Source organism: Salvelinus alpinus, chromosome 1, assembly GCF_045679555.1.
Source record: "Salvelinus alpinus chromosome 1, SLU_Salpinus.1, whole genome shotgun sequence".
Lineage (NCBI taxonomy): Eukaryota > Metazoa > Chordata > Actinopteri > Salmoniformes > Salmonidae > Salvelinus > Salvelinus alpinus.
In genome coordinates, this window is record NC_092086.1 from 102126400 (window position 1) to 102153600 (window position 27201).

The 27201-nt window shown below is 42.3% G+C and overlaps 1 protein-coding gene across 1 annotated transcript in view; it reads right to left on the reverse strand.

The window, feature by feature from the left end:
- The window catches only part of LOC139537046 (5-hydroxytryptamine receptor 4-like), a 41723-nt gene that overhangs the window by 2052 nt on the left and 12470 nt on the right, over positions 1–27201 (reverse strand). Inside the window, exons 6-7 of the mRNA XM_071337883.1 lie at positions 26124–26701; positions 1038–1128 (exon numbers count right to left, since the gene is read on the reverse strand). Of these exons, the coding sequence (XP_071193984.1) occupies positions 1038–1128; positions 26124–26701 (669 nt within the window). The remainder of the gene's footprint in view (positions 1–1037; positions 1129–26123; positions 26702–27201) is intronic.

Genomic DNA, 27201 nt, shown 5'->3' on the forward strand with positions numbered 1-27201 from the left:
CGGCTTGGTTGGGTTGTGTTTTGGAGGACGCACGGCTCTCGACCTTCGCCTCTCCCGAGTCTCTGTACGGGAGTTGCAGCGATGAGACAAGACTGTAACTACCAATTGGATACCAAGAAATTGGGGGGTAAAAAGGGGTAAAATAATAAAAACATTTTAAAAAAGAGTTATGAGCTAATGAGGGTCCAAGTAAAAGACCGATGATATCCACTGGAAAGTGAATCTGAAAAAAGACAGTTCTTGACAAATGAAGGCTTCTAGCAGACAGGGCAGATACCAGACAGTGTTACACAACCAGCTACGCTAACTGTAGAATAGACGCATCTCTCACGCCTCAAGACATGAATTCTTAATTACAATGTTCCTCCATGTGAGACAAGGGAGATGTACCTGTCCATAGTTTTGTCTGTCTTTGTCTTGTCACTACTATTGCTGTCAAACCTTGCTGCATCCCCCTTCCCCTCCAAAAGGACCACAATGAAAATAAGCTTTTAAGCTTTGTGTTATCGTTAATGGTTTTCTTAAATTGCTTGTGGAGGTGTCACTGGCTGGAGCGCCTTTATCAACCTCCAAATGCACTCTGTTCTCGCAGAAGACTGTTTACTGTCAAAATAGAGCTCTCAATCTCTATTTATCAAACAAGTACTTATCATACCCAGATGAACAATGTCAGATGCTATTTGTCTAAGCCTGTACAGAATGTCATATCAGGCATTGTCATGATCAACTTGACAACATGAAAATGTCACCAGGACATCCATCAAACTTGGACATATTATCACTCCTACACTGATGTTTCAAACATACATTTTCTGTCAGGAATGACAAATGGTTTATAAATAGTCTGCAATTTCCTTAGTTCATATTTACACTGCTAAACAGCCATTAAAGCTGCCATAATGCACAGCTATATATAATGCTACAGTGCCTATTCTATGCTGGATATTTTGTCAGTGTAATGATGCCACTTAAATGGAATGAATCACGACGACACAATGTGGCATCACACCACACACAGTAACAGAATCACTCTGTACCTATGGGATCCTGTGGCACTGGACTTGTCCACTGCAGTTATGTTTCAGCACTTCCTGCAGGGTCGACAAAGGTACCTCATAACATGCGTTCCTGATTGACAAAATACACAAGACATGTTCAATGTTATTTCTAGATGATTAATTTGAGCCAGCTCAAACCTGAGGGCTGCATCCATGGAATCAGACAGTTGTGCTATCCACTGAGAACCGAAGGCATTCTGCGGGAACTAGACATTTTGAATGCTGATGATACATTTCTAGAGCAGCACCCTTATATGGTTCATTTCACCTACATGCCATGTGATTTAGCTTAAGATGTTTATTTTTAAAGAACTAAAATAGATCTCCATAATGGACGTTCCCACGTTTGACCACAATGGGATCTATAAAAACTGGGCTCCACATTGTGAACCCTGAACCTTGAACTGTATTTAGCATCATGCAAATGCTTTGGCAGAGATGTCACCCTATCTCTTACACTAAGCAGTAGATCCAACTGATATCTTTGGCTGTAGTGCAAACTTCATTACAAGAACAAAATGTGTTGTCCACATTTTTGAAAACAGGGTGACCTCCAGCCAGGATGTACTGTTTTGAAAGAACAAGTGCCAAAATAAATCCACATGGGGTCAAGCACTCAACATAAACATACTTTATCAAAATAAGCACTATAACTATATAGATACCATTCAATGCATGTCCAATTTGGCCTAAACTTTCCAACAGCTCTCCAACTCTAAACAACTCCTTGAAAGAGAATGTGTAGTGAGCATGAGAAAGCTGATTCAGTTTATTAGCTTAGATCGTTGTCACTTAATACAATATTTAGGCAAGTGAAGAGGGAACATGACCTCTTCTGCCGTTGTCTATGCCTCATTTCATGGCAATATTTTTCTTTGTATATCAAATAATCAAACCCTCATCAAATAAAAATTAAATCAAATTTTACTTGTCACATACACATGCAGTAATATCTAACAATTCACAACAATACACACAACCTAAAAGTAAAAGAATGGAATTAAGGAACATATAAATATTAGGATGAGCAATGTCGGAGTGGATAAACTAAATACAGTAGAATAGAATACAGTATATACGTATGAGATGAGTAAAGCAAAAATATGGAACATTATTAAAGTGACTAGTGTTCCATCATTAAAGTGGCCAGTGATTTCAAGTCTACGTACACTACTGTTCAAAATCTTGGGGTCACTTAGAAATATCCTTGTTTTTGAAAGAAAAGCTATTTTTTTGTCCATTAAAATAACAAATTGATCAGAAATACAGTGTAAACATTTTTAATGTTGTAAATGACTATTTTAGCTGGAAACGGTTGATTTTTTAATGGAGTATCTACTGTACATGGGTGTACAGAGGTCCATTATCAGCAACCATCACTCCTGTGTTCCAATGGCACGTTGTGTTAGCTAATCCAAGTGTATCATTTTAAAAGGCTAATTGATCATTAGAAAACCCTTTTGCAATTATGTCGGCACAGATGAAAACGGTTGTGCTGATTAAAGAAGCAATAAAACTGGCCTTCTTTAGATTAGTTGAGTATCTGGAGAATCAGCATTTGTGGGTTCGATTACAGGCTCAAAATGGCCAGAAACAAAGACCTTTCTTCTGAAACTCGTCAGTCTATTCTTGTTCTGAGAAATGAAGGCTATTCCATGCGAGAAATTGCCAAGAAACTGAAGATCACACAACGCTGTGTACTACTCCCTTCACAGAACAGCACAAACTGGCCCTAACCAGAATAGAAAGAGGAATGGGAGTCCCCGGTGCACAACTGAACAAGAGGACAAGCACATTAGAGTGCCTTTTAAAATGATAAACTTGGATTAGCTAACAACGTGCCATTGGAACACAGGAGTGATGGTTGCTGATAATGGGCCTCTAATGGGCCTCTGGTCTATGTAGATATTCCATAAAAAAATTGCCGCACAACTGATCAAGAGGACAAGTACATTAAAGTGTCTAGTTTGAGAAACAGACGTCTCCCAAGTCCTCAACTGGCAGCTTCATTAAATAGTACCCGCAAAACACCAGTCTCAACGTCAACAGTGAAAAGGCGACTAAAGTAATTTCCTCTGGTCTGATGAAACAAAAATAGAACTGTTTGGCCTTAATGACAATCGTTATGTTTGGAGGAAAAACAGGGAGGCTTGCAAGCCGAAGAACACCATCCCAACCGTGAAGCACGGGGATGGCAGCATCATGTTGTGGGAGTGCTTTGCTGCAGGAGGGACTGGTGCACTTCACAAAATCAATGGCATCATGAAGAGGAAAATTATGTGGATATATTGAAGCAACATCTCAAGACATCAGTCAGGAAGTTAAAGCTTGGTCGCAAATGGGTCTTCCAAATGGACAATGACCCCAAGCATACTTGCAAAATGGCTTAAGGACAACAAAGTCAAGGTATTGGGGTGGCCATCACAAAGCCCTGACCTCAATCCTATAGAAAATTTGTGGGCAGAACTGAAAAAGCGTGTGCGCTCAAGGAGGCCTACAAACCTGACTCAGTTACACCAGCTCTGTCAGGAGGAATGGGCCAAAATTCACCCAACTTATTGTGGGAAGCTTGTGGAAGGCTACCCGAAACGTTTGACCCAAGTTAAACAATTTAAAGGCAATGCTACCAAATACATGTAAACTTCTGACCCACTGGGAATCTGATGAAACAAATAAAAGCTGAAATAAATAAATCATTCTCTCTACTATTATTCTGACATTTCACATTCTTAAAATAAAGTGGTGATCCTAACTGACCTAAAACAGGGAATTTTTACTAAGATTAAATGTCAGGAATTGTGAAAAACTGAGTTTAAATGTATTTGGCTAAGGTGTATGTAAACTTCCGACTCCAACTGTATACAGTGCATTCGGAAAGCATTTAGACCCCTTGACTTTTTTCACATTTTGTTACGTTACAGCCTTATTCTAAAATGAATGACACAGTTTTTTTCTCTCATCAATCTACACACAATACCCCATAATGACAAAGCAAAAAAAAAACTGAAATATCAAATTTACACACGTTTTCAGACCCTTTGCTCAGTACTTTGTTGAAGCACTTTTGGCAGCATATACAGCTTTGAGTCTTCTTGGGTATGACACTACAAGCTTGGCACACCTGTATTTGGGGAGTAAACAACATTATTTCCTGCAGATCCTCTCAAGCTCTGTCAGTTTGGATGGGAAGCGTCGCTGCACAGTAATTTCTAGGTCTCTCCAGAGATGTTCGATCGGGTTCAAGTCCGTGCTCTGGCTGGGCCGCTCAAGAACATTCAGAGACTTGTCCGGAAGCTACTCCTATGTTGTCTTGGCTGTGTGCTTTGGGTTGTTGTCCTGTTGGAAGGTGAACCTTCGCCCCAGTCTGAGGTCCTGAACGATCTGGAGCAGGTTTTCTTCAAGGATCTCTCTCTACATTGATCCGTTCATCTTTCCCTCGATCCTGACTAGTCTCCCAGTCCCTGCCGCGGAATAACATCCCCACAGCATGGTGCTGCCACCACCATGCTTCACTGTAGGTATGGTGCCAGGTTTCCTCCAGACTTGACGCTTGGCATTCAGGCCAAAGAGTTCAATCTTGGTTTCATCAAACCAGAGAATCTTGTTTCTCATGGTCTGAGAGTCTTTAGGTGCCTTTTGGCAAACTCCGAGCAGGCTGTCATGTGCCTTTTACTGAGGAGTGGCTTCCATCAGGCCACGACCATAAAGGCCTGATTGGTGTAGTGCTGCAGAGATGGTTGTCCTTCTGGAAGGTTGTCCTCCCATCTCCACAGAGGTACTCTGGAGCTCTGTCAGAGTGACCATCAGGTTCTTGGTCACCTCCCTGAACAAGGCCCTTCTTCCCCGATTGCTCAGTTTGTCTGAGCAGCCAGCTCTAGGAAGAGTCTTGGTGGTTCAAAACTTCCATTTAAGAATGAGGATGGCCACTGTGTTCCTGGGGACCTCAGTGCTGATGACATTATTTTGTACCCTTCTACAGATCTGAGCCTCGACACAATCCTGTCTTGGAGCTCGACGGACAATTCCTTCGATCTCATGATTTGGTTTTTGCTCTGACAAAAGGTAATTTAATACATTTTAGAATAAGGCTTTAACATAACAAAATGTGGAAAAGGGAAGGGGTCTGAATACTTTCCAAATGCACTGTCATCAACAGAGACTAAGGGAGACCAGTTGAACGTCTCCAGGGAAAGGTTTTATTGACTTATTTCTGTTTAATTTAGTCTTAATTCCTCGGGCGCTGGTCCACATGGTTCTTTTTATCAACATATGTGATCAGTCTTAAACTATAAACTCTGAATCCTGGAGGACTCTGGATAGAAATTAAACCAAAATACAGGACCTCAGACCTTGCCCTGGCAGACACCATGGTGTCTGGAGCCATGGTGATTGCATGTTGATTAGCTTAATAATGATGTGATTTTCTTCTGACATGACATCAAGGAATGTAGAAATAGAGCTACAACAGGGGTGGGCCAGTTCCGTCCTGTGAGCCCATTCAATCTGGCCCGCGGGAGGTTTGAGTAAAAAAATTATAATAATCACTCCAGGCCACTCTTGAACGTCTACAACTAGATAGAAAGTATGTAAAAATTATAATGGACCTATATATTTTCAAATACCTGCCCTTTTTCTGAAATTTCTTTTGACAAATTATTGCCGACCTCTTGATCTACAGTATATCTCTCAGACACTTCGACCTTATTTCACAGGGTTCAGAAAACAGAAAATGGCTTGAGTCCCTCGGGTACCTGACTACCCTGAATTTCTTACTGCCAAAACATGCTACGAAGAATTTGTTCTGCCCCTGAAAACAAATAAATTGCATTTTTGCAGCTCTATCAAATCCCTAAGTCCCAGTCAGTCTCAAATGAATTACAACCAAATCCCATCTATGGTGAAGTGTTTGTTCAAATGTAGTCATGGTACATTTTACAACTGTTTATTCCCAGACTAAAAAGAACATGTCTTTCTATTGAAGAGGGCAGAACAGCAGTACATTCCCCAAAGGAAATTAAAACACTGACTTTCAGATCACTTGACCATTATCCAAGGCATTATGCCACCGGTATAGTAGGTCTATAATATACTATTCTGATATATGAAAACATCTATATAATAGATGAAAACATCTTATATTTTTTATACCAATCCATCCATTCATCTTGCACTGCATAACTCCATTTGCAGTCCCTGACGACAACTGAAATTGCCATCCGGATCAGCTCCTCTGATCCCTGGTATGTGGACGTTACTAGTTTCAGTTTGTATGGGGTTTATTGGATTGAGGCTGAGACACACTGTTAAATTATCCAATCCTGTGGTCCTAAACTCAAACCTTTGATCATAACCAGATGACCAACAGTATGGTCAGGGCAGGACAGGAGTGAAAGGGGCTGTGTGTGAGAGACCCTGCTATCTGAGCCTTGCTATCTGAGCCTTGCTATCTGAGCCCTGCCATCTGAGCCCTGCCATCTGAGCCCTGCTATCTGAGCCCTGCTATCTGAGCCCTGCTATCTGAGCCCTGCCATCTGAGCCCTGCCATCTGAGCCCTGCCATCTGAGCCCTGCCATCTGAGCCCTGCCATCTGAGCCCTGCCATCTGAGCCCTGCTATCTGAGCCCTGCTATCTGAGCCCTGCCATCTGAGCCCTGCCATCTGAGCCCTGCTATCTGAGCCCTGCTATCTGAGCCCTGCTATCTGAGCCCCGCTATCTGAGCCCCGCTATCTGAGCCCCGCCATCTGAGCCCTGCCATCTGAGCCCTGCCATCTGAGCCCTGCCATCTGAGCCCTGCCATCTGAGCCCTGCCATCTGAGCCCTGCCATCTGAGCCCTGCCATCTGAGCACTGCTATCTGAGCCCTGCTATCTGAGCCCTGCTATCTGAGCCCTGCTATCTCAGCCCTGCTATCTCAGCCCTGCTATCTGAGCCCTGTTATCTGAGCCCTGCCATCTGAGCCCTGCCATCTGAGCCCTGCCATCTGAGCCCTGCCATCTGAGCCCTGCCATCTGAGCCCTGCCATCTGAGCCCTGCTATCTGAGCCCTGCCATCTGAGCCCTGCCATCTGAGCCCTGCCATCTGAGCCCTGCCACCTGAGCCCTGCCATCTGAGCCCTGCTATCTCAGCAGGTAGCCAAATCTCCACAGGTTAGATCACTGAAGGTCTCTGTCAAGCATCAACCAGCTCTGGTAAAATAAACAACACAAACCTTGTATCTGTTTTAACTGTTTTATCTGAAAAAGTAAAATGAACATTACTGTTCAAGTTTCAAAACATGCATATTAATTACACATGAACACCACACTTTGATGTAGTGCACATAATAGCTTCCGTTGAGTCCATCATAAATCTATTCTGTGCAGTAAACAAACACCTGGTTTGACTAAAGTCTGCAGAACCTAGAGGGGCTGAGTTGTGAGGTTAGTACAGTTAAAATTATATATTAAATTATATGGTTTGAATCAACCATGTGTATTTGGTTTGAATCAACCATATTTGCATGATATTGTGAGAAGTAGTAAACAATTTATATAACATAATATAATATAATCGTGAAATTCACAGTACATTTGTAATACAATATAACATGGTGAACTATGTGTATTACAACTTGTTGACGTCAAAGAAAGTACTGGAAGCTTTGTTATTAAACTGGAACAGATCAGTTGCCCCCAGGTCATGAAGTCATTTCCCCCCCATTTTTCCACGGTCTTTCACTATTACATCAAGACATAATAATAATAATAATATGTGCCATTTAGCAGACACGACTTAGTCATGCGTGCATGCATTTTACATATGGATGGTCCCGGGAATCGAACCCACAACCCTGGCAGTGCAAGGACCACAAGACAAGGCAGGAAGAGATAGAATCAGACATCCACATCAGTTGAGGTCCTGCTGTATTTATGAGCTATATTAAAATCCAGTCTCCAATAATACACCCCACAATAATACACGCTGTACCAAAATACACTCAGTTTATTAGGTACACAACCCTGTTCACGAAAATGGTTCTTTTCACGCATGACAGTGTCTAGAGTTTACCAAGAGTGGTGTGACAAAACAAAAACCATCTTGTCAGCGGCAGTCCTGTGGGTGAAAACAGCTAGTTGATGAGAGGTCAAAGGAGAATGGCAAGAATCGTATAGGCTAACAGGCAGGCCACAAACAGGCAAATATTGGCATAGTACAACAGTGGTGTGCAGAACGGCACCTCAGAACACACATCTCGTCGGTCCCTTTCACGAATAGGCTATTGCAGCAGATGACCGCACTGGGTTCCATCAGCTAAAAACAAGAAGAAGCGGCTCCAATGGGCACGAGATAACCAACACTGGACATATGAGGAATGGAAATACATTGCCTGCTCCGACGAATCCCGGTTCCTGTTGCGTCATGCTGATGGCAGAATCAGGATTTGCCTGGTGTCAACGGTACAGGCTGGTGGCGGTGGTGTAATGATGTGTAGAATGTTTTCCTGGCACATGTTAGGTCCCTTGATACCAATTGAGCAATGCTCCCATTACCCAAAGAATTCAGTCTGTTCTGGAGGCAAAAGGGGGTCCGACCCTGAACCAGATGGGTGTGCCTAATAAACTGTCAACTGAGTGTAGATTCGCACAATAGAAACAGCCTGGACCTGGCTTGTTTATCCAAGTTTTAAAAACGGTCTTGCTCGGTAAGTTTGTTTTCTTTGAAGAAAATGAAAACGATTTCATAAAAACTTGCCTTCTTTTGATCATACAGTGCCTTCGGAAAGTATTCAGACCCCTTCACTTTTTCCACATTTTGATACGTTACAGCCTTATTCTAAAATGGATGCAATAAAAAAAATCCTCAGCAAACTACACAGAATACCCCATGAGGGCAAAGCGAAAACAGGTTTTTAGACATTTTTGCAAATACCTTATTTACATAAGTATTCAGACCCTTTGCTATGAGACTCAAAATTGAGCACAGGTGCATCCTGTTTCCATTGATCATCCTTGAGATGTTTCTACAACTTGATTGGAGTCCACCTGTGGTAAATTAAATTGATTGGACATGATTTGGAAAGGCACACCCCTGTCTATATAAGATCTCGTAGTTGACAGTGCATGTCAGAACAAAAACCAAACCATGAGGACGAAGGAACTGTCTGTAGTGCTCCGAGACAGGACTGTGTCGAGGCACAGATCTGGGGAAGGGTACCAAAACATTTCTGCAGCATTGAAGGTCCCCAAGAACATCATCATTCTTAAATGGAAGAAGTTTGGAACTACCAAGACTCTTCCTAAAGCTGACTTTAGCATCATGCTGTGGGGATGTTTTTCAGCGGCAGGGACTGGGAGACTAGTCAGAATCGAGGGAAAGATGAACGGAGCAAAGTACAGTGAGATCCTTGATGAACACCTGCTCCAGAGTGCTCAGGACCTCAGACTGGGGCGAAGGTTCCTCTTCCGTCAGGACAACGACCCTAAGCACACAGCCAAGATGACGTAGGAGTGGCTTCGAGACAAGTCTCTGAATTCCCTTAAGTGGCCGAGCCAGAGTCCGGACTTAAAATCAAATCAAAGTTTATTTGTCATGTGCGCCGAGTACAACAGGTGTAGACCTTACAGTGAAATGCTTACTTACAGGCTCTAACCAATAGTGCAAAAAAGGTGTTAGGTGAACAATAGGTAAGTAAAGAAATAAAACAACAGTAAAAGACAGGCTATATACAGTAGCGAGGCTATAAAAGTACCGAGGCTACATACAGACACCGGTTAGTCAGACTGATTGAGGTAGTATGTACATGTAGATATGGTTAAAGTGACTATGCATATATGATGAACAGAGAGTAGCAGTAGTGTAAAAGAGGGGTTGGCGGGTGGTTGGTGGTTGTAGGCGGGACACAATGCAGATAGCCCGGGTTAGCCAATGTGCGGGAACACTGGTTGGTCGGCCCAATTGAGGTAGTATGTACATTAATGTATAGTTAAAGTGACTATGCATATATGATAAACAGAGAGTAGCAGCAGTGTAAAAAGGGGGGTTGGGGAGGGTGGGGGACACACACAATGCAAATAGTCCGAGTATCCATTTGATTATGGCTTGGGGGTAAAAACTGTTGAGAAGCCTTTTTGTCCTTGACTTGGCTTGTTGGAACATCATCTGTGGATCTGTTTGGGCGGTATGAAAATTTGAGTGGGTCGAGGGTTTCTGGGATAATGGTGTTGATGTGAGCCATTACCAACCTTTCAAAGCACTTCATGGCTACGGACGTGAGTACTATGGGTCTGTAGTCATTTAGGCAGGTTGCCTTTGTGTTCTTGGGCACAGGGACTATGGTGGTCTGATTGAAACATGTTGATATTACTGACTCAATCAGGGACATGTTGAAAATGTCAATGAAGACACCTGCCAGTTGGTCAGCACATGCCCGGAGCACACGTCCTGGTAATCCGTCTGGCCCCGCAGCCTTGTGTATGTTGACCTGTTTAAAGGTCTTACTCACGTCCGCTACGGAAAGCGTGCTCAATCAGTCGTCCGGAACAGCTGATGCTCTCATGCATGCCTCAGTGTTGCTTGCCTCGAAGCGAGCATAGAAGTGATTTAGCTCGTCTGGTAGGCTTGTGTCACTGGGCAGCTCGCGGCTGTGCTTCCCTTTGTAGTCTGTAATAGTTTGCAAGCCCTGCCACATAAGACGAGCGTCGGAGCCGGTGTAGTATGATTCAATCTTAACCCTGTATTGACCCTTTGCCTGTTTGATGTTTCGTCGTAGGGCATAGCAGGATTTCTTGTAAGCTTCCGGGTTAGAGTCCCGCACCTTGAAAGCGGCAGCTCTACCCTTTAGCTCAGTGCGAATGTTGCCTGTAATCCATGGCTTCTGGTTGGGGTATGTACGTACAGTCACTGCGGGGATGACGTACTCGATGCACTTATTGATAAAGCCAGTGACTGATGTGGTGTACTCCTCAATGCCATCGGAAGTATCCCGGAACATGTTCCAGTCTGTGATAGCAAAACAGTCCTGTAGTTTAGCATCTGCTTCATCTGACCACTTTTTTATAGACCGAGTCACTGGTGCTTCCTGCTTTAATTTTTGCTTGTAAGCAGGAATCAGGAGGATAGAGTTGTGGTCGGATTTACCAAATGGAGGGCGAGGGAGAGCTTTGTACGCGTCTCTGTGTGTGGAGTACAGGTGATCTAGAATTTTTTCCCCTCTGGTTGCACATTTAACATGTTGATAGAAATTTGGTAGAACTGATTTAAGTTTCCCTGCATTAAAGTCTCCGGCCACTAGGAGCGCCGCCTCTGGGTGAGTGGTTTCCTGTTTGCTTATTTCCTTATACAGCTGAATGAGTGCGGTCTTAGTGTCAGCATCTGTCTGTGGTGGTAAATAAACAGCCACGAAAAGTATAGCTGAAAACTCTTGAACCCGATCGAACATCTCTGGAGAGGCCTGAAAATAGCTGCACAGCGACGCTCCCCATCCAACCTGACAGAGCTTGAGAGGATCTGCAGAGAAAAATGGGAGACTCCCCAAATACAGGTGTGCCAAGCTTGTAGCGTCATACCCAAGAAGACTCAAGTCTGTAATCGCTGGCAAAGGGTCTTTAACAAAGTACTGAGTAAAGGGTCTAAATACTTATGTAAATGTCATATTTCAGTTTAAAAAATGTCTAAAAACCTATTTTTGCTTTGTCATTTTGGGGTATTGTGTGTATATTGATGAGGGGATTTTTTTTTTTTAATCAATTTTAGAATGAGGCTGTAACGTAACAAAATGTGGAAAAAGTGAAGGGGTCTGAATACTTTCTGAATGCACTTTATCTTTGATCTCTCATTTCATCAAAGTTAAAAACAATCATTCCTGAAATTCTACTTTTTCTTAAATGTATTTGCTGATATCAGAATCCGTGGCTTTTTATCATCAGTTTCAGAGACATAAAGATTTGTCTAGGCTGATTTATTGTGGTTCCCTTTATGAAGAACTGTCCCCTGACTACATATCTAGCTGCAAGCATCATAGTAAAACATGATTTACCACCAGTGTCATTGGGCCATCTCAGCCCATGTATTAATAAGCACCTTACTGCTAGCCTATAGAGTGAGGCAATGTTTCGTGTAAGACACAGTGAATGACTAGTGACCTCTCTCTGTCTTTCTTATTCATTACTGTCTTCTACAGGTGATCACTCAGGCCTGTCATGTAACATCATGAATTTGCTTGCTTATACAACCAGTGCTTAGGGTGGTTGTTATTAAACTAACACAAAATGGCACTCTTTGCATATACATTTTATTGTTTGCATGTTCATTGAAATTCTTTAGGCATATGAGTGTGGAGGTGTATAATTTATAGAATGCATTTCATCGTTGTTATATGGAATGTTTGTCCAAAGTTAATTTAATTGTTTTGCTGCATAATGTGGAGGAGAGCTTGCCTTAAAGAAATCACAAAACCAATTAGCAATGCTGTATCAACAACTGTCAAAGCCAACACGTTGATTTGGAATGGTCATATCAAGGCTAACAAATGTAAATAAACCTTTAATAATCTCTTAATCCAATTTAATCAAAGCCAAGAGGTGATACAGTATGTAACCAATCCCAGCATTTGTACTGAACACCGCTGAATCTCCAGAGGTTACTGCGGACTGATCAAATCCAGGCTTCATCTACGCCACTAATCCAGGCACACTGCTAACAGAAACGACTGAAAAACCCATGTACTCTGTACTGTCAGTCACTATTACTCAGTGTGAATAGAACAGTGCATATTTATACTGGCAATTGCTTAAAAGCAAAATCCTCCAAACGCAGATCCTGCCAAATGCCTGTCTTGAATTGGGTCAGGAAAGACTCATCAAAATGATCGTTTTGGACAGATCTGGCAGAATCAACACCTCGGCTGGATTTGTACACGGACATCAGACGATACACATGAGATGATGTGCCAGTTGTTTTGCTGTTACTATACAAACAATCAGGACGGAAAACAACCTCTTTGGTTGTTAGTATCATTCTGAAAATATCTGATGTAATTTAGGGATCATCATTACTTGTCAGACATTTATTGTAAAATTGTCATTTATTGTCAAATTAGTCGTGCAAGCTGAAGAAGAGACTCCCTGAAATCTACACTGGAACCAGTATAACAGTTTACGCCAGAAATCATTCCGCAACCGTTTCCAGGTTACGATGATGATTACTGAGATCATGAAATACAAATCTACCACAATTAGGAAAGCTGCTCTTCTGGCTGTTAAAACAACTACATTAGCAAGATATTTCAGGATGCTGTATTTGACAGACATAAGAGGCGAACCTGATAAAGAAAGCATTGTTTTCAAGGGCTAATCAATGTGATTGACTGACAGCTGTAGCCCACAGACTGACAGGGCTGGCCATTTTCCTTGGTTTGACCAAATATGGAGATATACTTCTAGGTAATTGCTTAGAAATTAGGTTTTTCTAAATGCTTACTGCAGCAGGAGATATTGGCACACAAGGGTTATTCTCAGTCACCATGGTGATAAACACTTATAGAAAGCCTGATAATTGTGAGACAAATCTACAGGACAGCCTCACTCAATCCACTATTATTATCAGCATCAATTATTTTCTGTGATTTCAGTAAAAAGAGGATTTGCTTCATTCTAGCGGTAAATCAAAAACATTGATCTCACTACCAACAGTGCAGTTGACTGTAAGGGGGGATTGTATATTTACCTAGATATCTCAGTAGATACCTACTGCAGCCCTCATCCTCCACATACAACACCTGTTCTGCCACTCACATTCTGTTAAAGATCCCCAAATCACACACATCCCTGGGTCGCGCCTCTTTTCAGTTCGCTGCAGCTAGCGACTGGAACAAGCTGCAAAAAACACTGAAACTGGACCGTTTTATCTCTTCATTCAAAGACTACATCATGGACACTCTTACTGACAGTTGTGGCTGCTTCACTTAATGTATTGTTGTCTCTACCTTCTTGCCCTTTGTGCTGTTGTCTGTGCCCAACAATGTTTGTACCATGTTTTGTGCTGCTACCATGTTGTGTTGCTACCATGTTGTTGTGATGTTTTGTTGTTACCATGCTGTGTTGATGTGTTGCTGCCATGCTATGTTGTTGTCTTAGGTCTATCTTTATGTAGTGTTGTGGTGTCTCATCGTGATGTGTGTTTTGTCCTATATTTTTATTTCATTTAATTTTTTATTTTCACTTAGTCATTGTGGGGTTATTGTGTATAGATGGATGAGAAAAATATATATTGAATCAATTTTGAATTCAGGCTGTAACACAAAATGTTGAATAAGTCAAGGGGTATGAATACTTTCTGAAGACACTGTATGTCAAGTCACTGTAGGAATAAAACAGGACAATGTGATTCAAGGAGGCAACCTACCCTCTTCATGCAACTTAATTCCACTTCCATACAAAGAAAATGTATTTAGCTGTTCAGGTCTGCAAAGTGCAGCTGTTGGTGATTCACATCGGCAGAATGAATAGAGACTACAACACATCAGTTTCTACAGAGCACAGACTTTCTACACAGTAAATAGAAAACCAAAGGGTGACCACTAGGGCTGTTACGGTGACTGTATTACTGCCTCACCGGAGGTCAGGAGTCATGACGGCAGTCAAATTCCATGTGACCATTTAGTCAAAAAAAGTATCCTGCTTAGTGGGACTATCATTTGTTTTTCAACCGGACAATGACCCAACACACCTCCAGGTTGTGTAAGGGCTATTTGACCAAGAAGGGGAGTGATGGAGTGCTGCATCAGATGACCTGGCCTCCTAGTGGTTAGAGCATTGGGCCAGTAACCGAAAGGTTGCTGGATCAAATAGCTCAGCTAACAAGGTAAAAATCTGTCGTTCTGCCCCTGAACAAGGCAGTTAACCCACTGTTCCCCGGTAGGCCGTCATCGTAAATAAGAATTTGTTTTTAACTGACTTGCCTAGTTAAATAAAGGTTAAATTTAGCCGATGTTATTGCGGGTGTAGCGAAATGCAGTTTCATAAAATAGTATCCGCAAAACACCAGTCTCAACGTCAACAGTGAAGAGGCGACTCCGGGATGCTGGCCTTCTAGGCAGAGTTGCAAAGAAAAAGCAATTTCTCAGACTGGCCAATAAAAATAAAAGATTAAGATGGGCTAAAGAACAAAGACACTGGACAGAGGAACTCTGCCTAGAAGGCCAGTATCCCGGAGTCGCCTCTTCACTGTTGACGTTGAGACTGGTGTTTTGCGGGTACTTTTTAATGAAGCTGCCAGTTGAGGACTTGTGAGGGGTCTGTTTCTCAAACTAGACACTAATGTACTTGTCCTCTTGCTCAGTTGTGCACCAGGAACTCCCACTCCTCTTTCTATTCGGGTTAGAGCCAGTTTGTGCTGTTCTGTGAAGGGTGTAGCACACAGCGTTGTACCAGAGCTTCAGTTTCTTGACAATTTCTCGCATGGAATAGCCTTTGTGGCCTGCTGGAGGTCATTTTGCAGGGCTCTGGCAGTGCACCTCCTTGCACAAAGGCGGAGGTAGCGGTCCTGCTGCTGGGTTGTTGCCCTCCTACGGCCTCCTCCACGTCTCCTGATGTACTGGCCTGTCTCCTGGTAGCGCCTCCATGCTCTGGACACTACGCTGACAGACACAGCAAACCTTTTTGCCACAGCTCGCATTGATGTGCCATCCTGGATGAACTGCACTACCTGAGCCACTTGTGTGGGTTGTAGACTCCGTATCATGCTACCACTAGAGTGAAAGCACCGCCAGCATTCAAAAGTGACCAAAACATCAGCCAGGAAGCATAGGAACTGAGAAGTGGTCTGTGGTCACCACCTGCAGAACCATTCCTTTATTGGGGGTGTCTTGCTAATTGCCTATAATTTCCACTTTTTGTCTATTCCATTTGCACAACAGCATGTGAAATTTATTGTCAATCAGTGTTGCTTCCTAAGTGGACAGTTTGATTTCACAGAAGTGTGATTGACTTGGAGTTACATTGTGTTGTTTAAGTGTTCCCTTTATTTTTTTGAGCAGTGTATAAAAAATCTAAACATATAGCTCAACATTTGTATCACAACTAAAGTTACATAAATAACTCTAAATTAAGCATATAGGAGTACCTATGCCTTTGTTAACCGCTCAACACAGAATAGACGCATGTGTGCACTCCCTCAAATCGTTTGGAGAAAATACCCTTTCTATTTTATTCAGTTATGTTCAATTGTATTATTCATACTGTCAAAGATACATACTGCCAAACATAAGGACAACTCAGAGTATGCAATTCTGTTCTGCTGAAATAGACAACGTTTTCTTCATATCATGTTTCTTTAGACCTGTCTAAAATAAAGAATGGATTTATTGTGATGGTGTAGGCTATATTACATGGATTTATTAGACTTAGACTCCTAGATCAGCACTCCTACTCTGAGAAGCTTTTTGGATACGGGCCCAGGGCTGTTTGAGCTGAAGGTCATTAAACTCTCACTATGTAGTTGAACAATTTACCAGAACTATACTGTAGCTACCTGGGCTTTTACAACCTGCAATAACCACACTTCCCCATCATTGCATACAGACCAATAAAGCAATATCACCGCCTTTATAAAGGGAAAACCAGCTGTGTGGCAAACACAGATGCCTCTCTCCCAGACGAGCTAAACGCCTTTTACGCTTTCTTCGAGGTAAACAACAGCGATCCTCCTACGAGGGCCCCCGGTGCTCAACGGGATGTGTGCTCAGCCCCCTCCTGTACTCCATGTACACTCACGACTGTGTGGCCATGCACGACTCTAACACCATCATTAAGTTTGCCAGCGACAAGACAGGGGTGGGCCTTATTGCTGATGGTGACAAGACAGCCTACAGGAAGGAGGTTAGAGCCTTGGCAGAGGCGTGCCTGGGGAACAGCACCTCCCTCAACGTCAACAAAACCAAGGAGCTGATCATGAAATCCAGGAAATGGGGGAGGAGCACACCCCCATCTGCATCGACGGGGCTGCAGTGGACATCACAGAGGAACTGACATGGACCAATTACACCGACATAGTGGTGAAGAAGGCACCACAGCGCCTCTTCAACCTCAGCAGACTGAAGAAATTTGGCATGTGCCCTCAGATCCTCAAGAAGTTATACAGGTGCACCATCGAGAGGATCTTGACCGGCTGCATCACCGCCTGGTATGGCAACTGCACTGGCCTCGACCGTAAAGCTCTACAGATGGTGGTGCGGACAGCCCAATACATTACTGGGGGCGAGCTCGCTTCCCTCCAGGACATTTACACTAGGCGGTGTCTGAGGAAGTCCAAGGAGATCGTCAAGGACTCCAGTCACCCGAGCCATGGAATGTTCAATCTGTTACCATCTGGCAAACGGTATCAGAGGATCGTGTCTCAGACCAACAGGCACTGAGATAGTTTCTACCATCAGGCTATCAGACTGTTGAACAGCTAGACCCTAGCTGTATAACTGCTCAGACCTGCACCACCAAGACTTTCTGCACCACCGAGACTATCTGCACCACCGAGACTATCTGCACCACCAAGACTATCTGCACCACCGAGACTATCTGCACCAGACTGTTTACACTGACTCTCCACACATCCAACCCTTACACACAAGCACAGACACATACAACCACAAACAGCATTGTTTTGGTGAAATTTCAGGACTTTTTGGAATGTAAATATGTTTGACCATTAAAAATCAAATTTTCCCTAAGCCCTAACCTTACCCCCAAATCCCTAAACCTAACCTTTACCGTAACCCCAAAACCCTAAACCTAACCCTTAAGCTTAAAATAGCATTTGAACAAATTCAGGACCTGAAAAAAGTCCTGACTTTTCAAACAGTTCTTGTTTTCCTACCTTTTCAGAACATTTGGGTGAAATGTCAGGACATTGGGTTCCTGATAATGTAGGAAAACACACACACACCCACACAGTCTACGCTACTATTCTATTATATACTTTTATTAAACTGTGTGACCAAGACACAATCCACTTTACATTTGTAACAGAGTTATACTTGATCATAGCACATTCATGATTTATATTGTATATCCTATTTAGTACATACTGTATCAGTTTTATTACTATGCATACTACCTTCCTCTATTACTTGTTATTTTCCATTTTCCATTTGGATTATCATTGATATCGATATTGTATCGCAATGTTCAGGGAACTAGCATGCAAGCATTTCACTGCACCTTGGACCTGCTGTAAACTATGTACGTGATTAATAAAATTGGATTTGATTTAATTTCATTCAAGTCTGCCTTGAGATAACAGCAAACACAATGCTCTACTACCGTAAAAGGATTCCATCTTCTTGCCAGAAGTAGCGTACTAGAGCCATCAATGCTGCATCCAAGAGAAATGCATGGATGCAATACAGTTGAAGTCGGAAGTTTACATACACTTAGGATGGAGTCAATAAAACTAGTTTTTCAACCACTCCACAAATTTCTTGTTAACAAACTTTAGTTTAAGCAAGTCGGTTAGGACATCTACTTTGTGCATGACACAAGTCATTTTTCCTACAATTGTTTACAGACAGATTATTTCACTGTATCACAATTCCAGTGGGTCAGAAGATTACATACACTACGTTGACTGTGCCTTTAAACAGCTTGGAAAATTCCAGAAAATGATGTCATGGCTTTAGAAGCTTCCGATGGGCTAATTGACATCATTTGAGTCAATTGGAGGTGTACCTGTGGATGTATTTCAAGGTCTACCTTCAAACTCAGTGCCTCTTTGCTTGACATCATGGGAAAATCCAAAGAAATCAGCCAAGACCTCAGAAAAAAGATTGTAGACCTCCACAAGTCTGGTTCATCCTTGGGAGCAATTTCCAAACGCCTAAAGGTACCCCGTTCATCTGTACAAACAATAGTACGCAAGTATAAACACCATGGGACCACACAGCCGTCATACCGCTCTGGAAGGAGATGCATTCTGTCTCCTAGAGATGAACATACTTTGGTGCGAAAAGTGCAAATCAATCCCAGAACAACAGCAAAGGACCTTGTGAAGATGCTGGAGGAAACAGGTGAAATAGTATCTACATCCTCAGTAAAACGAGTCCTATATCGACATAACCTGAAAGGCCGCTCAGCAAGGAAGAAGCCACTGCTCCGAAACCACCATAAAAAAGCCAGACTACGGTTTGCAACTGCACATGCGGACAAAGATCGTACTTTTTGGAGAAATTACCTATGGTCTGATGAAACAAAAATAGAACTGTTTAGCCATAATGGCCATCGTTATGTTTGGAGGAAAAGGGGGAGGCTTGCAAGTCAAAGAACACCATCCCAACCGTGAAGCACGGGTGTGGCAGCATTATGTTGTGGGGGTGCTTCGCTGCAGGAGGGACTGGTGCACTTCACAAAATAGATGGTATCATGAGGTAGGAAAATTATGTGGATATATTGAAGGAATCTCAAGACATCAGTCAGGAAGTTAAAGTTTGTTTGCAAATGGGTCCAAGTGGACAATGACCCCAAGCATACTTGCAAGCAAAGTTGTGGCAAAATTGCTTAAGGACAACAAAGTTAAGGTATTGGAGTGGCCATCACAAAGCCCTGACCTCAATACTATAGAAAATGTGTGGGCAGAACTGAAAAAGCATGTGTGCTCAAGCAGGCCTACAAACCTGACTCAGTTACACCAGCTCTGTCAGGAGAAATGGGACAAAATTCAACCAACTTATTGTGGGAAGCTTGTGGAAGGCTACCCGAAATGTTTGACCCAAGTTAAACAATTTAAAGGCAATGCTAGCAAATACTAATTGAGTGTATGTAAACTTCTGACCCACTGGGAATGTGATGGAAGAAATAAAAGCTGAAATAAATAAATCATTCTCTCTACTATTATTCTGACATTTCACATTCTTAAAATAATGTGGTGATCCTAACTGACCTAAGACAGTGAATAATTTTTACTCTGATTAAATGTCAGGAATTGTTAAAAACTGAGTTTAAATGTATTAGGCTAAGGTGTATGTAAACTTCCAACTTCAACTGTATGTTTGATCTGAAATGTCTATATCTAAGTGATGTACAGTGGCCATTTTGCACCAGGACACCCATCATCCTATGTATGAACTATTTTGGTGGCAAGGTGACGAGTCACTACAACCGATGAAACATGGCCAGAGTGGGAATTCTACAAGGAAATCAGTGTCAGTATACAAATGTGTACTCTCTGAATCTTCAAATCAAATTTTATTGGTCACATACACCTGTTTAGCAGGTGTTATTGCGGGTGTAGCGAAATGCTTGTGCTTCTAGCTCCGACAGTGCTGTAATATCTAACAATTACACAACATATACCCAATACACATAAATCTAGTAAAGGAATGGAATTAAGAATATGAAAATGTATGGACGAGCAAAGTCTGAGGAGGCAGAGAATAAGATACAGTAGAATAGTATAGGATACAGTATATACATATTGACCATAAAGGTTGAGAGCAAAATATTTGAAAATTAATGAAAGGGGTGTAACAAGAAAAACTTCCCAAAAGGATTAATTCGAGGCAGAAAAGAGTTGGAGCACTAAACAAAAAAGGCAAACAATTACTTTCTCAATTTAATCCATTGGTCAGGTTGAGTAAATCACCTGTAGTCATCCTGAACAAAGGATTAAATGGAGCAAATGAGTGCTCCAATTTAACACAACTTTCTGCCTCAAATTAGTCCTTTTGGAAGTTTTTCTTGGTAAGCCCCTTAGATGGATTTTGGTCATTGTTGTCGAGCACCCCTCCCACTTTTCTTTGTTTGCTGTAGTGCTGAGGCCTACCTGAACTCTCATTTGGAAAGTAAATGCAGACATTTTTTTCACTAATTGGTCTTTTGACCAATTAGGTCAGCTCTGAAAAAGATCTGATGTGAGAAGATCTAATGTGATTGGTCAAAATGACAATTAGTGGGACAAAGTTTAGCATTGGTCTGCCTGTGCAAACACAGCAAGAGAGGCTGAAGGGGTGTGTGGCTGCTAGAGCCTGACACAATCCTCTAAAATATCCCTGAAAAAAAACAACTCAGTACATCCCTGCCAACAGATCAGCACCATTGGGACATGTTTCTGCATTTGGCATTCCAGGATTACAATCTTAGGGTTTATGTGAAAGTTAAGAACATTCACAACATCGCAAAAAAAGAAGTCCAAAGTACTTGGGAAGTGAAGATATTCCAGCTCTTTCCAGGCACATGCAATATCTGTTAATATAATTAACATTCTTACCAATTTTACCTCACAGCTTGAACAAGACTGACGACACACTTCACCTGAATAGAACACTAGAGACATGTTTAGAAGGAAAACATTTTTTTTATCTCCAGCATTCGCGTCTGCTTTTGAATCCTTCACTACTTGCTACGTGAATAAAACCATTGAATGAACCAAGGATTATTCATGTGTGAAGCAAGGTGAGAGCTGAGTGCAGCAGAGGGCATGGTCTGTGTGAAACAAGGCTAAACCTGCTTTTCAGCCACAGGAACTCCATTCTCTCTCTGCATTATGACTACACTTGTTACACAAGGCTTGGTTTTTGACGTGTAATGTGCTTATGCCTTTTTCCTTCAGATTACTAAACACACACTATGAATCCACACTTTGTTCTGATGCTGAAAGCAGCTTTAGAATGAAAACACAGACTAAAGCTGCTAAAGCCGCTGAAAAAAGGAAATGTTTGTCTATAATGATATCCATAAAAAACACTGAAAACAATGGATTTGACCATCCTATGTAAGCATTATAACTATCAAAGTGTTATTCAACATCCTACAACCTCATGGAAGGACGACCAGGACCCTGTATGGGGCGTTGAGTTCAACCCCCGACCCCCAGTCAAGCCAGGTGCTCATTTGATCTGCCACAGTATAATACAGATAGGCTAGATAAAGACACAGAGCTGACAGTGAATCTTTCTGTACTGTATCTCTGAAATAATTTACTATAGTCAGTCACATGGTGGAGTGAACATTTGAACCTATAACCTAATAGCATGGCTATAGTACTCTCTCTAACCCACTGCCCTGAATAATCATGGGATTAGCAGCCAATGTAAGGGCTATAGTCAGCATTGATGCGTTGTATGACTGCTAGGGAGCAAAACAGTTGCAAGCAGAAATAGCTCTTGTGATTAAAAACATCACATCTCATTTGACTAATAAATGTATATTATTGATGTGTAATGAATATAGAAACGTCACAAAAATCACATGGCTGCACTAGTGCGCGTGGAACTGTATCCAAATGAACAGTGCTGACCACTTTAATGCTGGAAGAAAAAGTATCTTACTCAAAATCCGGAATTACTTTCCAACAGCTTCTATTCTAGTTGCAGTAATTTGATTCTGAGCGGAAAAAAGAGACATCTGCTTTGTGTCTCAGACACTTTTTAATAGACAGACATTAATACTGTTTGTTTTTCTGCCTACTAAATGAATCTGAGGAGTAACCTCTACATCTGTGAATACAGCCGCAGAGTTACCAGCTAAACATGAAATGTTCTTTTCCACAACTGAATAAAATAGAAACACATGGATGGTAGACTTGTAACACTTTGCATGGAAACAAAGTCATAATCATTATATGCGAAAAACCCACAAAATTTTTTTTAACAATAACAAGAGGCTAAGTCACACCCTGTAGAGGAGCATGTAAAACCAGCAACTGCTCTCTGTCTCTCTCTCTCTCTGTCTCTGTCTCTGTCTCTGTCTCTCTCTCTGTCTCTGTCTCTCTGTCTCTGTCTCTCTCTCTCTCTCTGTCTCTCTCTCTCTCTCTGTCTCTGTCTCTCTCTCTGTCTCTTTCTCTCTCCCTCTCTCTCTCTGTTTCTGTCTGTCTCTGTCTCTCTGTTTCTCTCTCTCTCTCTCTCTCTCTCTCTCTCTCTCTCTCTCTCTCTCTCTCTCTCTCTCTCTCTCTCTCTCTCTCTCTCTCTCTCTCTCTCTCTCTCTCTCTCTCTCTCTCTCTCTCTCTCTCTCTCTCTCTCTCTCTCTCTCTCTCTCTCTCTCTCTCTCTCTCTCTCTCTCTCTCTCTCTCTCTCTCTCTCTCTCTCTCTCTCTCTCTCTCTCACTCTCTCTCTCTCTCTCTGTTTCTGCCTATGTCTCTGACTCTGTCTCTCTCTCTGTCTCTCTATCTCTGACATTCCAGAATAGAGTCACGTCCATTTTCTTTTCCCCCCTCTGTGTAACTAGTACTGTTGAAGTCATGTAGATGCGTGCTGCTGGTGGTGCGGGGCTGAGTGGCGTAAGTGCCTTCCTCACACATGAGCCTCTGTGACTGTCAGAAGAGTACAGCACTGTTCAATGAGCCCAACCAAATTGAGTATGGAAAAATCAGGGTATAGGAGCAAATTTAAATCTCCCTAATGATGCCCCATCCTTCACTTATCTTCACTTGAAGATAAAGTCCTCTGCTTTTCCATATGAACATGTGTATTCTTTACCATATTGTATACAGTACCAGTCAAAAGTTTGGACATACCTACTAATTAAAGGGTTTGTCTTCATTTTTACTATTTTCTACATTGTACAATAATAGTGAAGACATCAAAACTATGAAATAACACATATGGAATCATGTAGTAACAAGAAAAAGCATTAAACAAATCAAAATATATTTTATATTTTACATTCTTCAAAGTACCCACCCTTTGCCTTGATGACAGCTTTGCACACTCTTGTCATTCTCTCAACCAGATTCATGAGGTAGTCACCTGGAATGCATTTCAATTAACAGGTGTACCTTGTTAAAAGTTCATTTGTGGAATTTCTTTCCTTCTTAATGTGTTTAAGCCAGTTGTGTTGTGACATGGTAGGGGTGGTATACAGAAGATAGCCCTATTTGGAAAAATACCAAGTCCACATTACGTCAAGAACAACTCAAATAAGCAAAAAGAAACGACAGTCCATCATTACTTTAAGACATGAAGGTCAATCAATCCGGGAAATGTCAAGAACATTGGACGTTTCTTCAAGTGCAGTCGCAAAAACCATCAAGCACTATGATGAAACTGGCTCTCATGAGGACCGCCACAGGAAAGGAAGACCCAGAGTTACCTCTGCTGCAGAGGATAAGTTAATTAGAGTTACCAGCCTCAGACATTGCAGCCCAAATAAATGCTTCACAGAGTTCAAGTAACAGACACATCTCAACATCAACTGTTCAGAGGAGACTGAGTGAATCAGGCCTTCATGGTTGAATTGCTGCAAAGAAACCACTACTAAAGGACACCAATAAGAAGAAGAGACTTTCTTTGGCCAAGAAACATGAGCAATGAACATTAGACTTGTGGAAATCTGTCCTTTGGTTTGATGAGTCCAAATTTGAAATGTTTGGTTCTAACTGACGAGTCTTTGTGAGACGCAGAGTAGGTAAACGGATGATCTCCACATGTGTGGTTCCCACCGTTAAGCATGGAGGAGGAGGTGTGATGGTATGGGGGTGCTTTGCTGGTGACACTGTCAGTGATTTATTTAGAACTCAAGGCACACCTAACCAGCATGGCTACCACTGCATTCTGCAGCAATACACCATCCCATCTGGTTTACGTATAGTGGGACTATCATTTGTTTTTCAACCGGACAATGACCCAACACACCTCCAGGCTGCGTAAGTGCTCTTTGACCAAGAAGGGGAGTGATGGAGTGCTGCATCAGATGACCTGGCCTCCTAGTGGTTAGAGCATTGGGCCAGTAACCGAAAGGTTGCTGGATCGAATCCCTGAGCTGACAAGGTAAAATAAATCTGTCGTTCTACCCCTGAACAAGGCAGTTAACCCACTGTTCCCTGGTAGGCCGTCACTGTAAATAAGAATTTGTTCTTAACTGACTTGCCTAGTTTAAATACAGGTTAAATTCAATAAAAAAATCAACCTCTAACCAATTGAGATGGTTTGGGATGAGTTGGACTGCAGAGTGAAGGAAAAGCAGCCAACAAGTGCTCAGCATATGTGGAAACTCCTGTTGGAAAAGCATTCCAGGTGAAGCTGGTTGAGAGAATGCCAAGAGTATGCAAAGCTGTCATCACGGCAAAGGGTAGCTACTAAAATATATTTATATTTGTTTAACACTTTTTTGGTTGCTACATGATTTCATATGTGTTATTTCATAGTTGTGATGTCTTCACTATTATTCTACAATGTAGGAATAGTAAAAATAAAGAAAAACCCTTGAATGAGTAGGTGTGTCCAAACTTTTGACTGGTACTGTATGTACTGCTTCAAGGCTTTCCTAATGTTTTCTTCCTTCCCTCATTCAGAGCAGAGCTAAATGTGTTATGTGTAATGAAATATGAGGGGAAAAGTTGAGGCTGTTTGTCTATAAATGTCACGACTTCCGCCGAGGTCGGTCCCTCTCCTTGTACGGGCGGCGTTCGGCGGTCGACGTCACCGGTCTTCTAGCCATCGCTGATCCATCTTTCATTTTCCATTGGTTTTGTCTTTATTTTCTACACACCTGGTTTTCATTATCCAATTACATGTTCTTGTATTTAACCCTCTGTTTCCCCCATGTTTGTTGTGCGTGATTATTTCTATGTTCAGTTCGGTTCATGATGGCTGGTTTTTCGACGGGTGCTGTGTTCACCCGTGCGTAATTATTACCGTTGGTTTTTGGTCAAGTGTATTTGTTTACCTTGTGCCTTTATTGTTTGAGTAAAGTACGTTGCTCACTCATTTTTCTCTCCTGCGCCTGACTTCATGCACCAGCTACACTGAGCTTCTGACAATAAAAACACCTCATAACAGCGCTGAACCACGGATAACTAAGAAAAATGTTAAAATAACACACAGACATTCAACACATTTAATATCCAACATCTCGAAATCTGATCTAAATATTAATTATTTGATTACCCTGATGGGAGTTGGAGAATAACCAGATTTTCCCTCCAAACCGCAAACGTTTTTGTCAATGTCTTAAAAATGTATTTTAAGTATGATTAGACAAAGATATTCCACATAACCCACCTACCTGAGAGAAGATGATGCACCTGTACCTGAGAGAGAATGATCTTAATTCAGGGCTAGTTGATAAAAGGGAGGACATGGGTGGGGGGTCCAGTATCAGTTCCTTACCTGAGCGCGATGGAGGTCCCGTTGACAGATCCAGAGTAGTGTCTGGTGGGGCCATAGCTCCCCTGGCGTACGTATCTCTCATCACCACAACACAGTATCATGAGGAAGGCCCGTCTGAAGGCCCGGTTCAGGAAGGCGTAGAGAAAGGGGTTAAGGCCAGAGTTAATATAGCCAAGCCACAGCCAGGCGGTCCACATCTGCCAGGGCACACTGTAGTGGATGAAGGGGTCCACCACGTTGGTGATGAAGAAGGGGGCCCAGCAGAGACAGAAGCAGCCCATGATGACAGCCAGGGTCTTGGCAGCCTTGGTCTCTATGCGCATGCGACTGGAGCCCTGCTGCTCGGAGCTGAGGTAGTGCTGGGGGGGCGCCGAGTAGGGGGCGGAGCCTGCCCGCTGCAGCGTGCCAATCTGCCGCACGTGGCCCATGGCGGTGACGTAGATGCGCTGGTAGGCCAGGACCATGAGGCTCAGAGGAACGTAGAAGGCCACGGTGGAGCAGATGAGAGCATACGGACGGTTCACCACGAATACACAGTTGGTCTCGTTGCTGTTGCCGCTAAACTTCCTCTGCTCTATCTGAAGGCAGCGTGCAGAGAGAGAACAATCCGTTAACAAGCCGATCCACATACAGGAAGAGGCATGCACGTTCTGTAGTATCCACATCCACATATGCAATAGTTACACACATGTTTCTCATTCAACCAACAGTATATAAATAGAGAGAGTGCAATGACTGACTGCCTAATGTCCATTTCCTGACTCTCTTACAACAAACTTCGAACAGGTAGACGTATTATTTGTGTTCATAAACTGGTAGCTGTGGATTGTGCTCAGCACTGACTCCGGTGTTTAGGTCTCAGAGCAAGAGGCTGTATGCCTGGTGTTTATGTCTGTCTATGTAAATGGTATTAGTGGCTTTAGTCTTACGATTATTGAGTGCACTAAGAAGGCACTTATATGGGTAATTTGACATTTGTAAACAAATATCAGTTTGACAGAGGGAAGTTTTTTCAGGTGTCAAAGATGAAACAATGAGTCATAGTGCTGTTTTTAGAACTAGAAAATGGCTTGTGTAA